This window comes from Sinohyriopsis cumingii, chromosome 6 (assembly GCF_028554795.1).
Source record: "Sinohyriopsis cumingii isolate HCF-2022 chromosome 6, ASM2855479v2, whole genome shotgun sequence".
NCBI lineage: Eukaryota > Metazoa > Mollusca > Bivalvia > Unionida > Unionidae > Sinohyriopsis > Sinohyriopsis cumingii.
Window position 1 is genome coordinate 42,220,963 of NC_142966.1, and position 17,865 is coordinate 42,238,827.

Genomic DNA, 17,865 nt, shown 5'->3' on the forward strand with positions numbered 1-17,865 from the left:
TTATCGTCTATGTACAATTTGTTATAGTACAGGGAGTTGTAGTGTTAAGATGTTACTCTAACATCAGTACGTTGCAACATTGGATTATTTTAATATTTATTTACTCTTCTTTAATATAATGTATTGGAAAGTTTAATTTGAAGAACTATATTTAATTGTAATTATATTATTGATTATTGTATATAAAAAAACAACGTTCACTACCAACTTCATGCTCAGTAATAGTTAAGTTAGAACAAAAATAATCTTTAAATAATAGAGTTTACTATGTTGACATTTTAGATTAAATTCAGCAAAATATATTGCAAATTGCGGTATTAGTCTGAAATACTTAATTTTAGATTCTTTAGCTTCCGTGAATTTATTCGATTTTTAATTATCTATATTATACTCTAAGGCAGAAATTATACAAATGTATGATGTTGGTAAGTGAATGAATATCGTAGTTTTATATGTATATCTTATATCTGTAATTTAAGTTTATTTAGATTGATACTGGAACGTAATTTTATATGTTGAGACTTTCAATAAAATCAGTTCATTCGTCGGCATCCCGAAGTACCCTCGCATCGCCATATTTCCCAGATGTAGCCTTATCTTCGTTGTCAAAGTGACAACTCTCTCAAGGGAGCCCATAACTATTTCTTCTCTCTTTCTCTCTCACCATGGGCAAAGACATTTCTTAGCTGATGAATAATCCCTTTCATAAACCCTGGTGGAAATCCTTTGTTAATAACACATCCACAAGACCTCTCTCTCTAGTTCACAGGCCTGTATTATTTATTTGAATAAAGGTCCAAGGTCATTCGTCGAGCAATAGCTTTTACAATATTTACTGTACTCATCGAAGGTCTCGAGTTCAAAGGAATATTGTTTGTGTTTACTTAATTGGTAGATGTCTTAACATGATATTAACTTTACCTTGGCATAGATGCTAGGCTGGAGTGTAAGATACGTACCTCATTTTAGGTTATAAATATTGGAAAATGTAACCTATTTAAATAACTTTGGGTCAAAATAAGGCGAATCGAAAAAAATACGCCCTCCATAAAAATTTATTCGAAATAACAAGAGTAACTAATTTCCTAACAATGAATCTGACAATGAGAAATTATTTCAGGATGGAACTGTTTACACTCATTTCTATCCCTCAAAAATTACGGTGTTTTGACGACCAGTCGAAGGAAAAACTTTATATATTGGTAAAATTCTGTGATGAAATTCATCATAAATTCACATATTTTCCTGTGGTCAACTATGCTTATGCCAGTAATTAGGCGATAGATTTTCAACTTCGCATATTAAGACTCCAGTGCGGATACTATAAATACTGCTAACTATGAAGTAATTTAATCCGATATTTTCGTTCCTGTTTTAAAGTAGTAGCATATTTGAGAAGGCATTACACTACACGTTTGCTTTTAATAGCAACAAATTAATTTTCAAATTGAACAGCGGATACAAAGAATAAAAAAACAGACAAATAAAATTCCTTCTGTAAACTATAATCATAGAAACAAGTGTTCAAACATCCAACAGCAGAAAGACTGCTTATCAATTCAAAAACGACGTACAATTGAATTCTTTATATGTTGGCTCAAGAGAATAAAAACTATATGGTATGTCTATATAACACTGGTCAACAGTGAAATCATTACTGACTTGAAAAGGCCCTAATCTGTAGTATTTTGGTGTGCCGAACACGAATATAACCGTGAAAAATTTGTATTGGCTCTCGTTTTGAAGATATTCATATACCTCATTTTCTATGTTTCACTGTGTAAATTTCTCCAGTAGGACTGCAGCAACATCCGGAATAATGATGTAACATTGCATAATACCATCATGCTCACATCATCCACAGTTGATTGCATCATTTTCTGATGCACTGCAATACTAATGCCATGCGGCTGCTGAAGTAAGTTGACGTCAGCAGTGTACTATACATGTGTAGGCCTATTATACTAATGCCAGGCGGCTGCTGAAGCTGACGTAAGCAGTGTACTATATAAAGCCCAATCAGATAGGTTCAGCATTTAAAATATTTTAGACGTTGTGCGAGACAGTTCAAGCTACTGTTACATAAAACTTATTATTTTATCCATTTACGTACAATAAAGAACAGTAATGCCTCGAAAGTGTGTTAATACCGCGGACAATTTTTGCTATATTTGTGGGGAAGTGACATTTGCCAACCAGAAGAAAAGTATCAATTCTCAAGTGAAGAAGGCATATCATCTTTACTTCGGATGCAAGGTTGGTGACCAAGACAAGCCTTGGGCTCCGCATATATGCTGTGCTACATGTACAACACAGCTTTCACAGTGGTTGAATTGCAAAAGGTCATCAATGCCGTTTGCAGTCCCAATGGTGTGGAGAGAGCCAAGCAACCACCTAAATGACTGTTACTTCTGCTTGGTTCCTCCTCTTTCCGGCGGAATAACGAAGCGAAAGAAGTCGAGAATAGTCTACCCAAACATTCCGTCTGCAATGAGACCAGTTCCACATGGTGAGGGACTTCCTATTCCAGAACCTCCAGCAGAATATTCTCTTGATTCATCTGACGAAGACAAAGGTGAGTCGACCTGTTCTTCTCCTGGTCCATCAGCATGCAGTGATCCAGATTTTCACTGGTGCATCATCAACCCCACACAGAATAACACAGGAAGAACTAAATGACCTGATTCGTGATTTGGACTTATCAAAGAACAAGGCAGAATTGCTAGGATCAAGACTCCAACAATGGAATCTTCTAGAAGAAGATGTCACAATTACTGCATATCGAAAGCGCCACCAGCAATTGGAGCCTTTCTTCAGAAAGGAAAGTAATCTGATATTCTGTTCCGATATTGAGGGCCTCATGAATGCTTTAAAAATCACTCATGACCCACAAGAATGGAGACTATTTGTGGACTCTTCGAAACTGAGTCTCAAGGCTGTGCTTTTGCACAATGGAAACATTCTTCCATCTATTCCAGTAGCGTATGCTGTCCACATGAAAGAGACATACGATAACTTAAGGCAGCTACTGAATTCCATTGAGTATAACAAGTACAGCTGGCACCTCTGTGGTGATTTGAAGGTAGTTGCCCTTTTAATGGGACTGCAGCAAGGATATACAAAATACATGTGTTTCTTATGCGAGTGGGATAGCCGAGCAAGGGAAATGCACTACATGAGGAAGGAATGGACTCACAGGCAGAATGTAGCCATTGGAGAGAAGAATATCCAACACCCAGCTCTGGTTGAGGCTCAGAAAATCTTGCTACCACCCCTTCACATCAAACTAGGTTTGATGAAGAACTTCGTGAAAGCCATTGACCGGACTTTGCCAGCATTCCGATACCTGCATGAAAAATTCCCTCGACTCAGCGAAGCAAAGATTAAAGAGGGAGTTTTTGTGGGTCCTCAGATTCGAGAGCTTTTCAAAGATGATCGGTTCAACAACTTGCTGGAAGGTGACGCGAAACAAGCATGGAATGCTTTTCGCCTAGTTTCTACAAACTTCCTCGGAAATGTTAGGGCAGAACACTATAAGGAACTAGTAGAAGACATGTTGATGAAGTATAAGAAACTTGGCTGCAATATGTCTCTAAAGATTCACTTCCTTCATTCCCATTTGGATTTCTTTCCTAGCAACTGTGGTATTGTTAGTGATGAACACGGCGAACGTTTTCATCAAGATATCGCAACAATGGAACAAAGATACCAGGGAAAATGGTCCACTACAATGCTGGCTGACTACTGCTGGACACTCCTCAGAGATGCTCCCGAACAGCTGTACAAGAGACAGGCGAAGAAATCTAAGATGTAGTCAATGACTTGATTTTTTATAGGTAGGCTATTACAGTTGACCTTTTACTATTGGAATGCATTTCGTTATGTAAACATTTCTTGCAGATTACAAAAAAACTAGAGCCAATTTTGCAATTTGACTGTCATATTCGTGTTCAGCACATAAAAATTGATAAGAATTGACTAATTTTATTTCAGTAACATGACTTTTGTAAAAATTTGTTGTCCAGTGTAATATGTAGTTCACGTTTTGGAAAGGACACAAACATTCTGGAGTTCATTATTTAACCGCGTATAACGCGCGCCGAAATGAGTTGCCGTCGTAGTCATGCTGCTAGCTTGACGAAAAAGAAAACGTATCTCTAGTACCCATCTCAGTTATTGTAAAGTGAGACGTCAATTTTTTCATCTTCGCTGGTATGCAGTATAACGTGCCTTATCCACAAGCATAATCGTTTCTTTTTTCCAACGACTCTGATAAACTTAACAGAATTCCGATTGAAACAGCATCTTTTTTGTCGATGACTTAAGCGACATAAAAGCGGTTACATAGTAATAAACATGATGGTAACCTCAACCTGACATGTTACGAAGATTTTTTCATGAGGAAATAATGTTTTTTAAAGATGTTTTACACGTGTTACGTATATAAAAGTATGGTATAAGTATAGTATAAATAACAGTTTTCGTTGGATAAATATAAAATATCATTATCACAATGCGATAAATTTAATGTTTCGTCATCCCAATGCGGACTTGTACATTAAATGTCATGTTTTCATCTTATTCCCAGTGCAATTTTTCACGTTGATGACGTCACATTATGCGCGATATCTTTATTGACGTTCAAGAATTTGTACTTCATTTTTTGCTTACAATATTAAGGAAAATACAAATATTATGATTCTTATTTTATGATTTATTATTATTATTATTATTATTATTATTATTATTATTATTAATGGTTAGAGCTGACGTAGTTGTTCCAACTGCCTATTTTGAAGTACATTTGGAAATGTCCATAGCGCTACAATGAGCCCCATTGGGTTCGTTTTACTATTTTTTTTTTCTGCGTCATGGTATGATCCTCTTTTACAGAGATATCAACGAAAATGCGGATCTAGTGAGACAGGCTACTCCAAGAGTAAATTACACTTCCTCAACCAGTCTTGAAAAATAGCTCAAGAGCACAAGTCCCCTCCACCAATGAGCACAGGAATTGATACCTTTTAAGTCCCCCTGTCCAGCCATCCAGAGAAAGACGCCATCCGTCTCCTGTCAAGGAAGACGTTACGCCTGTTCGAAGTTCCCATCTCCCCTGGAGAAAAAAAAAGACTTCAGGCCTTTTTCTTCAGATAAAAACAATTTTGCTATGGAACCTTCCTATCGCGAGGGGAGTTGGCTGTTATTGTATTCGAATATTAATACGATTCGGGTGATATTTCAGCTGATAACGTTTCTGAAAATGAATCATTGGCGACATGCTTTGACTTTTGAAGGCGTGAGGTTCTTAAAAATGTTGACCTTGAATTTTAAATATTTTATAAATTGTTTACCAATTTTTACCTGTACATTTGGGAACCTGAGTCGACGAGTGATCTAAATCGCTCGCCGTTACGGATAATTGCCATCTCACCTCTGTCTGTTTGGGTTCGAGTCTAGGGTTAGGCCAATGTGGGTATGCGAGAAAGCTTGCAAGTAGCTTCTCGTGGGTCGTGGTTCTTTCTGGGGTTTTTCAAGGTTCTTCCTCCACCATTGATACTGGCTGCCATGCATAGCCTATATTGTGCTGAAAAATTGCGTTAAAACCTACAACAACCTGTACATGTCTAAAACTAAAAATTTCCTGCTCAGTTGTTTTATTTATTAAAAGCTATCATCGTATGATTTTTTTTATGTGCACTCAAGTTGCGGAGTTGTGTCAATACATGACCGGACCTCGAGTGACGCATCAGCTCCTACAATGTACCGTTTTCACCGCCGATAAAATAGAAATGAAAAGAAAAGAAACATGCTAACAAGAATATGTAGTTTGATTTAGTAGAAATAGTAAATGTTGGAATTTAACAACTGAAAAAATTCAATATTTGAAAGTACGGCATGTAATAATAATAATAATAATAATGACAATAATAATAATAAAATTAATTAAATCTGTGTGGCTTTTTCTGATGAACAGAGACGGGCGTGATGCGAAATCTAGAGCTTTCTTTTGGATGAAGAAAAGTAATGATCACGGTATTATGTTCATGTTGTAAAAGCTAGATTTATGCGATGAAAGTGTATTCCGTTGTGAGTCTACTTTCTTCTGCGCGTATTTGAAATTATATTACTAGGAGTTTCAGGAAATTCTCATTCAGTATTCTAATATACGCAATAGTTTTGACAATAACTGAATTTGAGAAAAATTAGCGCCATCCAACGCAGAAGAATGAAAGGGATGTGTCAGTATGTCGCATGATGGACAATCGTGTAGATTCTATATTCATCACTGCGATCCTATTATGAAATAAGTTTGCATTGCACCAACGTGTGAAAAACTCCAATCTTGTCGGGCACATGAATATATTTACATCATACTTGCCTTTACGCCGTTCTGCTATTTTCAGAAACCTATTCGTAAAATTGATAAAGAGTCCAACAATGAAGTAATCTTTTATTTCAAGAAACAAAAGCAGCTCGAGCTGTCTTATGCAACAAAAGCGACCCAAGAAATAGAGAGATGACCTGAATGGGGATAGTATCGACAACGATGCCGTTAATTAATAAATACGATGATGGCGCTGCAGGGAAGAAAATAATAAAGATGAAAATTGAAAGTTAATTATGATTTGCTTATGGTTGAGACGGAAAAAGACGAATAGCACCTAAATCAACTCGAAATGTGTCCCACACCAATATGCTAGATTTGTATTGCTACTGAATAATGCAGTTTGATTTTATGACGTGCTTAGGAGCGTCATCGGAAGGTTGAAAATTGGGCCTAGTAAAGGTTATCGAGGATAAGTGAATAATTTTAGGAGAGCTCTCATATTATTTCCTCTATTAATATGTTGCATCGGAAGTGTCGATACAAAGTGTCAATGATTCAGATATCGTCCGATAAATGAGGTCAGGGACTTATTTTATTAAATGAAGAAAAGAAACTTGCAAAGTATGTATTGAAAAGAATATTGTATGCAAATAATTGTATGCAGTCATGTGTAAAACACGACGATAGCGTTAAAGACTTAGTGTTTAAAATGTCAATGATAATAATTCACGCGCGACTGCTTTGACGTTTTCGTGACGGAAAAAGCACTTAACCTAAGAACGTAGCAAAGGGTTTTTCACATAATCTTAGTCTATAAAGGCTGCCATTTTTTAATTTCTTCTTTATCGCTTGTAATAATTCATTTTTTAAAAATAGATCTGAACATATTTGTTTCGCATTTCGGTTTTATATGTTTATTACCCCCTGCCAGCAAAAAATGATGAGTTAAAGCTGCATTTTGTGGATAAAGACCTGTACGAGTTAGCTAGCTACATACCTGTCTATTTCTTGAGTACTGAGGCCTAATTCTCTTAACACGGTGATTTTTGAAAGTAACACGAAGTCGAATTTCATAGATCTTTCATGATATAATTTGTACTGATATTATTAAAGTAGCTAAATGAGAATACACAAACTGTTTTATATAGAAATATCGGTAGTAGTAGTTGTCAGAGGATGAAGCCGGGTTGGGACTAGATTAGGGAAGACACCAAAAGCAACTGCGTTTACAAGATGTTTGTTTATAAACGCAATTTAAATATTAACAAATCTGACACCATTATAAACAAAAAGATAAGGAAAATTATAAAGTTCCTAACATGGAACTATCAACGATTAACTCAAAACTCAACATGAATTTAACAAATGGAATTTTAAAACAAACGTGAATTCCTATCACCGATCAACAAAATAAAAGTGACCTACACCCCAATATAAAGAGTCTCGAATGTTTCGTTAAATAACGATTTTGAAAAGAATGTAAATCTGAACGTATCGTTCATAAAACGATATTGAAAAGCAGTGTAAATTACGAACCTATCGATCGTTCACATAACGGTATAGCAATAGGAATGAATGATATTATGAACCTATCGATCGTAAACGGATATTGAAATACGTGTAATTATGAACCTATCGATCGTTCACATAACGATATAGCAATAGGAATGAATGAAATTACGAACATATCGATCGTTCATATAATGATATAACAATAGGAATGAATGAAATTATGAAATGCAATTGTGGAAATAACATTGAACACTATAACCATTGTGGCGCCCATTTTACGTCCAAGATGTTCCGGTTCCACGCGTTCTAGAGTCTATGGCCAGAGAAACACCCACGCACGGTCTGCTCCTCTCAGTTTCTTGAAGGATCCCTCGACAGCCTTCACATCACAGACCCGATGGTCGCGAAGCCCTGGTCCCTCGCATCGAGAAAACCAGTCCACTCTTCCGATCCAACGTCACCATAACACAGCATATACGTCACACGAAACGCCAGAGAGTTCTGTGACTCCACATCAAACGATGTACAAAGCATGGCAGGCATGTATAAAGCAGCTCTACAGCTGGTGACTCCACATCAAACCATACACAAGGCATGGCATAAGGCATGGCGGCATGTATAAGGCAGGTATAATGCAGCTAAAATAACTAAACCGTGTAGTACATATGACACGGTTAAGTACTTCTGCATTGATATATGTTGCGCATGCGAGCACATGAATTCGTTACCCATTACATTAATCGTTCAATGCATGCAGCGTATAATTAAATATCAATTGATCTGTTCAGTTGCAACAAATAGCTAACTCGAACCAGACTAAAGTATTTTTAATATGGCGTTGTATAACTTAGGTATTGACTCTCTAGAATTTAGAATAAATATATGTTTCCTGCTCGTTAGCTACTGCATTCAATGAATATGTTTGCAGATATAAGTCTTTTTGAAACATTAATTAAGGTTCTAAAACATCTAAAGTATGAAAACAATTGTGTCATATAAACGAATAGTAATAAAGAATTTCATTACCTCTACAGCTGGAGATTTGCTTCCGTAAAGGGGTAAGCTTCCTGACAGGACTGAGTAATGTGATCTGGTTATAGAGAATTTGCTCTATATGTACACTAGCTGTGACAGATGCGCAGCTAGGTACTTTGGTTTCTCGCTGCAGGCAATTTGCTCGTGCAGCATGGTCTGAGTTTCGCTCAGGATTTCCAAATAACTAGAGCCGAAAAAATATACCACCCTCGGGTGACGCTGTACGCGGCAACGAAACCCGAGTACATTTTTGACAACATATACATATTGATGTAACTCCTACACAATTTCGTGACAGTAGTAAATTAGTCTAAAGGACATTCCTTAGAGTATGAAAACAAATTTATGCGTATAGTGGGCAATGTTCAGGCCCGGTCCTAGGGCAAGGCGAACGAGGCAATCGCCTTGGGCCCGAATCTTTCAGGCAATGTAATTTTTATGCTTGGGGCCCCGCGTTTATCGCTTGCTGCCTTGGGCCCCACACATTCTAGGGTCGGGCCTGGCAATGGCAGTATAGGTTAACAAATAATCTATGGGGATGTAAACAGCATAAATTCATACGTATTTAACTATCAATCAAGTTGTCAAATTACGTCGTGGGTACCAATAATGCATATTTATCGGTATCCTCAGTCAGTACAATACTCAAACTGATGACATACGCATAGAGACATTCATAAATAGCAGATGACTTAAAAACTATCAACGGGACTTGGAACGTCCATTTTGCATTGAAAAATATTGATATTGTAATTTATGGGGATGTGACCGACAAGACCTGATTCGTTTTGCACTTTCGTAGGTACCTTACCTTCGTGTTGACTCACCGAGTGCATAAACTATTTATATTATTTTTGCATAAGAATGGACCTGCGTGTATTTGAAACTTCTCTTAAAACAATATTTTAAGTAAATATTCGCATTAGTAATAGTTTTTATAGAAAAAGTTATTTTTCTTTCCCCGATGAAACATTGGCTGTTTGGTAGTAGTACATATTTGAAAAGTCAGTACAAGTTGGTTAACAGGGAAATAAATACTATTTTAACATTTATTGGTTTTTCTCGAGCTTTGGATTTGTTTACTCCAAATGACACTTTGTCAGGTAGTTGACCAGTTATATCTGAACTGTCATATAGCTTGGACACATGATATAGAGTACACTCTAACAGCCTTTGCTCTTACTGGTGATGTTAATTATTTCATGAGAAGTACTTGAAAAATTCTTGAAACGGGGTGGTACAGTGACGGAGTTTCTGTCAAATGTAAAATGATTTGTAATTACCCAATGAGCCAACAACAAACTTCCCGTATCATCACGATACCATAATACCTCTGCCGTATATATCCGATCCTATCACCTCTCAAGTAGCCAAAACAGACCCTAATTGAAATGAGTCCAAAATGTTTTCGTATCAGATCAGCTGAGTATATTATATACATCGTCCATGTCTGAAAGGTTCTAAAAGCAAGGTAGTATGAAACATTGGACTGACACATCGTGAACACTGATGGCCAGAACTGTCCTCCACATATAAAGGAAATTTAGAGCTCTCATAGAGAGGTGAATATGGTAAAGCGTCATTGTTCTTGTGGATATGTTTGCACTAAAGACGATGTACATTACGTGTCAATCAAGGGTATAAAAAGGAGTTGTTGGACACTGATCCGTTACAAAACTGGTAGAAGCTGAGTACTCACATAATCATCTCGAAAAAGAAAGCCGACACCATGCAAGCTGTCTTCATTTTAACCCTTATAGGCCTTGTGACCATTGCAGGTGAGAACGCCATCTCTCTCTCTCTCTCTCTCTCTCTCTCAAAATATCTGAAAGGACAAATTGTGCTCATTTTGTAAGCTTTACACAACGAACTTGAAATGACAAAATGGTGTTATTTTTTTACTTGAAACTTTACGTAATAAACTTTAAATGAATGATTACTTTATGTGAAATTTATGAAACAATTTATATAGCTTCCATAATTTGCGAGAAACATAGGACAAAGTTGTAACCGTTCAAGAGCCTCATAAAGTTCATAACAAACAGGCCTAAAAAGGCGCATGAGGAGAATCCTCTATTTTGTGCAACGAAATCGCAAAATAAACTTTAATTTTTCAAGATTTAAATTCCTGAATGGCATTTTGAAATTTGTGTTTTAGCATATTTGCTATTGGCCCATAATAGCCGTGTTCAAGATTGGTTTCATTTTACATTCCTATATTATAAGAAGAAGAATAATGGAAGACGATAACCGACTTAAATTTATCCTGGATTTTAGAAACATAATCTTAAAGTACTTTAGTAGGCAGAGATACCGAAATGTTTGTGATAATATACATTCTTCATTTCGAAGGTATTGATTGCTGTTATGTTGGTATTTGTTACGGCTAAGCATGTAAGTATATTACAGAAATCACACATTTTAACTCAGCACGTATTTCCTTTCCAGCCGGAAATCCGCTTTGTTTGTGCACCATGGAGTACATGCCGGTATGCGGGCTGGACGGGGAGACGTATGGCAACCAGTGTGAAATGGAGTGCAAGTAATGTCAATATATAACCCTAAAGCGTGTCATTAATGGTCTATACTTAACTTTGTTTATGTCTAAATTATGTGAGAAAATCTGTCATGTTTAATGTGATTTGGAAAACTTTTCTCCTAATTGAGTTCCAATAATTTTCCATAAACAATAACAGATACATACCGTACATTTTTAGCGAAAGAAAACAACTGTTGACTCTTTTGGAAATCTTCCAGGAAACTGAGAATAAGCGAATAACAAGTCTTTTTGTTGCTTAGTACAAGCATGTGCCAAGAATATGGCAGGTGACAAAATCTGCCAGTAATCAGTTTCAGAACTTACCTACCACCAGTTAATAAAACATGACAGTGACATGAAGACATTTCGATAATATAACGAATCGATGAAAATCAATAATTGATTGGTCATGATAAATAAATAATCGATCTTTGATTTTATTCGATTCCAAATACTAACGTATGCAATATATTTTCTGTAAACAGTAACTCGAGGTAATATATATTAATGCACAATATCTATAGCCATGCACGGTATTTACTGAAACACCCTTTATAACCAGGTTTTGCTGACGTGCGTTGGAATCATTTGCATACATGCATGCACACATATATACACCAGATCTAAGAATGTTCATAGTAATTTCTGTATCGCATAATAATCTGTTATTTGTTATGGTAAAGCTGGCATTATTACCATTAGCACTGTACTACCTAAATGTTATATAAAATCATGTTACCAAGAGATCTTAGACGTGCGTGCAAAAATCGTCTAAACGATACATTGAGTAGCTGTACTTTACAACATGCTTTATGTAGTCATAAAAGCGTCAACGTCATTATGAGTTGCGATGATTTCTTCATACAAAATATTGATTGTCGACCTATCCTATAGGAGTGGAAATATGTTAGAAATACATTTTCTCTTCATTTTACAGTGGAGTTAAATTGGATCACACTGGACCCTGTGACACGCCGAAAGAGCGCGATTGCCCGTGCCCTCGTATTTACGATCCCGTCTGCGGAACAAACCATGTTACCTACGCAAATGAGTGTATAATGAAATGCAGGTAAGCAATCAGGATGTCATCGATGTGTGTACGAGTTGAGTGTTTGTGAATGTGCATATGATTCAGTGAGGCAAGTGACAATAGAACAATTGACAATATGACAAGACAATAATTATGTAGCCAAGTCATAATTAATGTTGGAATCGGTGAAAGCTCAGTGAACACTGGACAGTGGGAGAAAGCTGTATGTATGTGGTCGCCAGGTTTTAAACCACAATAATGACAGCTATCTGTAAAATAGCGTGGGTTCCAATAATATCATAAGTGTATTTTGCTTATCCGAAACAGAACATAAATGTAAAACGGCGAAAACATCAGTTAGGTTGAGCTTATTGACTTCAGACTGACTGCAGCTCTAAATTTGTTTTCTTTCTTTTCACTCTTACTTTTTAATAATATGTTCATATGAAACTGAAAAGTCTACATCATTTTAATAATATGTCGAAGTAGACTAACAACCAGTTTTCATTATCTTCGCTATCCTGTAATGCCAACTAACCAACAGGGTGTAACAGCGTTGTATTGTACATCGGCCGAAAATGGTGTAGGCAATTGACGTCAAAAGGATACTTTATAAGTTTCACATTGAAAATACAAGAGCAGCTTTTTACAAGCGTAGTTGAGGGAAAGGATATATTTGTGTAAACACAGCTCGGCAGTGGAAAATTGCTTTGGCACAAGTGCATTCCATTTATGTGCTCCCCTTGTCTCGATCGTGTAGGAACAGTGTTAAACTTAGAACAATTTGATTTTACTGGATGAGGTGACTTGCCGCCGCATTCAATGAAATTCACCGACTGGAAACACTGATATGTCTGCTAGATCCTCAAAGGCGTAGATAGATTAACATATCGGAATCTTGGCTAACGAAGATGGATTTTCATCGGTACAAACATTTCGTTCCCTAGAGGTGTCTTAATGGTTTACGAGGGCAAGTGCAAGGTCTAAAGGTCAGTCGGTGGCTGCGCATGTACCATGATCTACATGCCAGTTTGCGGAAGGATGGACATGAAAGACAGAATCAGATAAATACATGATTTTTCTTTTAGTCCGTATCCAAGGAAAACACACGTGTTACCTAGTTCCGTGAATCATTTGGAGGCTCTTATTTTATGTTAATTACACACCAATGTGTAAAAATATTACACAATGTACTATCAATGGCCTCTGCTGGATTTAACCAGGAGCAATTAAGCAGAAATAGACAATACAGTATACGGTAATTTGCAATGCTTAAAAATGGCTCAGTTTGAAGGTAATTGAGTTTATGGCTCTTTGTGTAATGACAGAATTTAAGAATTGAAATATACTCATATTGTAATCATTGAACTAAAAATTAAAGTGTAATGCTATGGTTATGACTGAATTTTAAAAGGTAAAATGTATTCTTATTGTAATGAGTGAATTCTAAGAATTAAGATATACTTGTTCATGCTATTAAGTGAACGTAAACAAATTCACCTTTGAAGAGGTGTCTGCAGTAGTAGCCACGTGTGTGTATATATATATATATATATATATATATATATATATATATATATAGATAGAGAGAGAGAGAGAGAGAGAGAGAGAGAGAGAGAGATCCGGTGGCCTAGTGGTTAGAGCGTCCGCCTCGGATGCGAGAGGTCGTGGGTTCGATCCCCGGCCGAGTCATACCAAAGACTTACAAAAATGGTACTTACAGCTGCCTCACTTGGAACTCACCATTAAGAGGTTAGTGTTAGGATTGGTCGGTCTGGTGTCAGGATAATATGACGGGGTGGGACATCATGCTACATGTCTGCGGCATGATGACCCAGTGCTAGACATCGCTAGAATCTGCCACCTTGCAGATATCGTAATGATATGACTGAAATATTGTTAAAGCTACGTTAAAATTCCAAATCACATCACATATATATATAATATTATTTACTGTGTGAAATGATTTTATTGATTTTAAACTCATTTTGTATAGTAAATGTTACTTTGTCAATAATAAATAAACGCTTTTATTGACCTGAAGAAAATCTTTAATATCAGTTATCGAGTTCAGTTGTGATTTAATGACATGAAGTCTTTTTTAATAGCATGCAAATTGCATTTTGAAATTTTTAATACATGTTTACATGGAACATGGTGATATAAAGAATTAATATACTAGAAACAGACGGGGGGGGGGCGGGTACGAATCTTTTCAGTACTAATTTCGGACTTATTCATCTTTAAAAAACTAATAGTGGCTGGACAATTTCAAGATCGTAATTATTGCATCTGATTGGAGAATTATGACATTTGATTCTTAAGTTTTAAGTCAAACGTAAACGTTATCCAACCTGATTGCTCCATTCCAAAGTAAAGTTTCCAATTAGACGTCGGTTATGTGTGTCAATGCGAGCTAGCTCTTTGTAAAGATGGGCGATACAATCTTGTGTATATAATATTTACTGTAACAACTGGTATAATTAGTTCAGCCGTCTGTACACTCATAATGCGAAATGATAGTGTTATCGGTATGATGTAGACGAAACCAATTTCTTCTGACAATATTTTGGTAAATTTGAAAAAGGAGAACAAACAACAAAGGCACAAAGAAGAAACAAGGGTCGTGGCGTGGATGGCTTCTGACTAATAGACAAAAGAAACACCAAACGGCCAATATTTCCGTGCGAGTAGAATGCGTTCTGTCAAATTTCCTTCAATGTTGTATGTAGCATATATTATGCAAACAATTGTTGCAAAGTTAAACATTTTCATAGTTTTCTGTTATTTGATTATAATATCATTCTGTACCCAATATTGATGAATTTGATACGAGGATGCTTTCTGCTAAGGTTGGTCGTAATTCTGTTGAGCATCTTTCTGCGGCAAAGTTGTTTCAATCTTTTGATATTTTTAATAATGACGGCTCCATTCAACACGTGATCGGCATCATTTGTAAATATTTGTAAACCCTTTGTACCATAGTTCTTTTTTCCACATATGGTCTAATTATGAGGAGTGTCCTTTGCGTTGCCTCTTTTCTATTTCTAGTAACAGCAACCCTATTTGATATCAAAGCAATATCATCTGTACAAATGTAACATTTTTATAATTTGCAAAATCTTAAAGTTCTTTATACCAGGATATGTTTGGTTATTTCTGTTGAGTGGTTTCGAAATATCTGTCATTGGTGGTGGATTTGCATAATGTTTTCTGTACAAATTTGCAAGCACTTTATCCCATGATGCTTCGAATGAAATTTGGTCGCATTCTATAAAGCTCTTCTTGGAATGAAGTCAGGTTTGTTTTCATTCAATGTTTTCCTTGAATAATTTGAATATAGACTAAATCGAACGTTCTTTCACCGTCACCAAACATCAAACGACTCATCTCTCAAGCAAACATTCGGTATACATGTTCTGCTTTATAGCCCATCGGAAAGCAAAACGTATTCAGCCCCATTGCTGCCTAACAAAAACAGTTCCACTCTAGTAGAATTTTACATACTTTCTCACACAAAATAATGACCATTTTCAGTGGAGTTGAGATGGCTCATGAAGGAGAGTGCACGACGACGACGACGAGTTCTGTTGAGCATGCTTGCATCTGTACAAAGGAATACAACCCCGTGTGTGGTACTGACGGTCACACCTATGGAAATGAGTGTGCTCTCAAATGCAGGTAAGCTGAATACCATGTTTTTAAAAACATCTAACGAATTATATGGATTCTCTCCTTAGACGGGTTCTCATATTAAATGCATAAACTTAAATCTCGCGTAGAACATGCGATTGCTTTAGCCAAAAACAGCTTACAAATCTTTGTCCAGTTAATTTCTCACTGCTACAACAAAGCGGATAAACCTTAACCAGTGTTGTCACAGCATGTACATACTACTAAGGAAGGTGATTCGACGAAATTCGTAAATTCAAGAACAAAAGCCAACGTAAACTCTCCTCATTTAGTTGTCACTTTGAGCCAAAATACACACCAGAGACAACACATGCACAAAAAGGCGGAGTGTAGCTCTTTACTTATGTAATATTCCTGCATTAATTCACATTAATACTTCGAACGAGTGCAAACGAAGACCACGTTTCTTGAAATAATAGGGGTGTCAACTTTGGCAAAGTTTGACGTATACCAGCACTTAAAAAATCTAAAAGTTGCCTCAAAACTATAATATCAGGTTCTTGTGTGAAAAAGAACAATTTCTTATTTCTCTTTGATATCATAATGGTAAACACATCAAAATATTTTTTACCTTAAACCAGGAAAGCTTTGTTTACAGTTTTGCTAAGCATGTCCCTTACTATCAACAAAGACTGGAAAAGAGAGGACAACCGTATACGTTGTTGGTAAAATGTTTAAATTTAAATTGACACCATTATGCACCTATCACACCGTTCAATATGACGAAAGGGATCAAACCTACGACCAATCACTAGCTTTTATGTAACCTGGTGCACTTCTGTGAAATGTTTAATGATATGGTTCATCCAGGAATTACATTGTGTAGAACAACATACATAAACGCAGACAAAACTGGCTTTCTATCATTACAATTTATCCATACCTGCAACAACTATGTATGGTTGTCTCTATTTCAGTGGAGCAGAGCTTTCACACGAGGGAGAATGTAAAGAAAGTACCACCGCTGTCAAGGAGACCGAGGACGCTCTCTGCATCTGCACAGCAATCTACCAGCCTGTGTGTGGTCAAGACGGACAGACATACGGAAATATGTGCGACATGCAATGCGTGTAAGTAGTTTTAGTCAAGCCCCTTTCAGCGTATGACAACATGTGCGTTGCATATACAAATATGTTCACAGTATGTATGTATGTATGCATGCATGGATGGACGCATGCATGCATGCATGTATGGATGGATGGATGGATGGATGCATGCATGTATGTATGCATGTATGTAAGTTTGTGTATGTATGTATGTATAGTATAAGAGCACAGGAGATGAAAATCATTCTGAGAGTTTTACACTGAACGATGATTCACATTTTAATCAACTGGCAAGCACGGAAATATGTGCGACATGCAATGCGTGTAAGTAGTTTTAGTCAAGCCTCTTTCAGCGTATGACAACATGTATGTATGTATGTATGTATGGATGCGTATGTATGTATGTATGTATGTATGTATGTATGCATGCATGCATGCATGTATGTATGTATGGATGGATGGATGGATGCATGTATGTATGCATGTATGTATGGTATCATGTACGTTGCATATACTAATGTTCACAGTATGTAATGTAATGTAATGATTCACATTTTAGGCAATTGTCCAACCGGTGTGCGTTGAATCTCCTTAAAATTTGCAGTGGTCAAATTGAATAACAAACATTTGTATTTTTTCAGCCACGTGAAACTTGCTCACTTGGGTGAATGTGCAACAACTA

General features: G+C 36.5%; 1 protein-coding gene and 1 long non-coding RNA gene across 2 annotated transcripts in view; both read left to right on the forward strand.

Annotated features, from left to right (window-relative positions):
* The window catches only part of LOC149796788 (uncharacterized), a 218,141-nt gene extending 200,930 nt beyond the window's left edge, over positions 1-17,211 (forward strand). The window contains exons 40-45 of the mRNA XM_089960648.1: positions 10,560-10,653; positions 11,324-11,417; positions 12,352-12,483; positions 15,032-15,130; positions 15,982-16,125; positions 17,055-17,211. Coding sequence (XP_089816774.1) covers positions 10,560-10,653; positions 11,324-11,417; positions 12,352-12,483; positions 15,032-15,130; positions 15,982-16,125; positions 17,055-17,211 — 720 coding nt within the window. The remainder of the gene's footprint in view (positions 1-10,559; positions 10,654-11,323; positions 11,418-12,351; positions 12,484-15,031; positions 15,131-15,981; positions 16,126-17,054) is intronic.
* A 6-nt stretch (positions 17,212-17,217) lies between these two features.
* Positions 17,218-17,865, forward strand: part of LOC149796791 (uncharacterized) — a 1,114-nt gene continuing 466 nt past the window's right edge. The window contains exons 1-2 of the long non-coding RNA XR_016421735.1: positions 17,218-17,507; positions 17,825-17,865. The exon at positions 17,825-17,865 is cut by the window's right edge and continues 466 nt beyond it. This is a non-coding gene — a long non-coding RNA (uncharacterized LOC149796791). The remainder of the gene's footprint in view (positions 17,508-17,824) is intronic.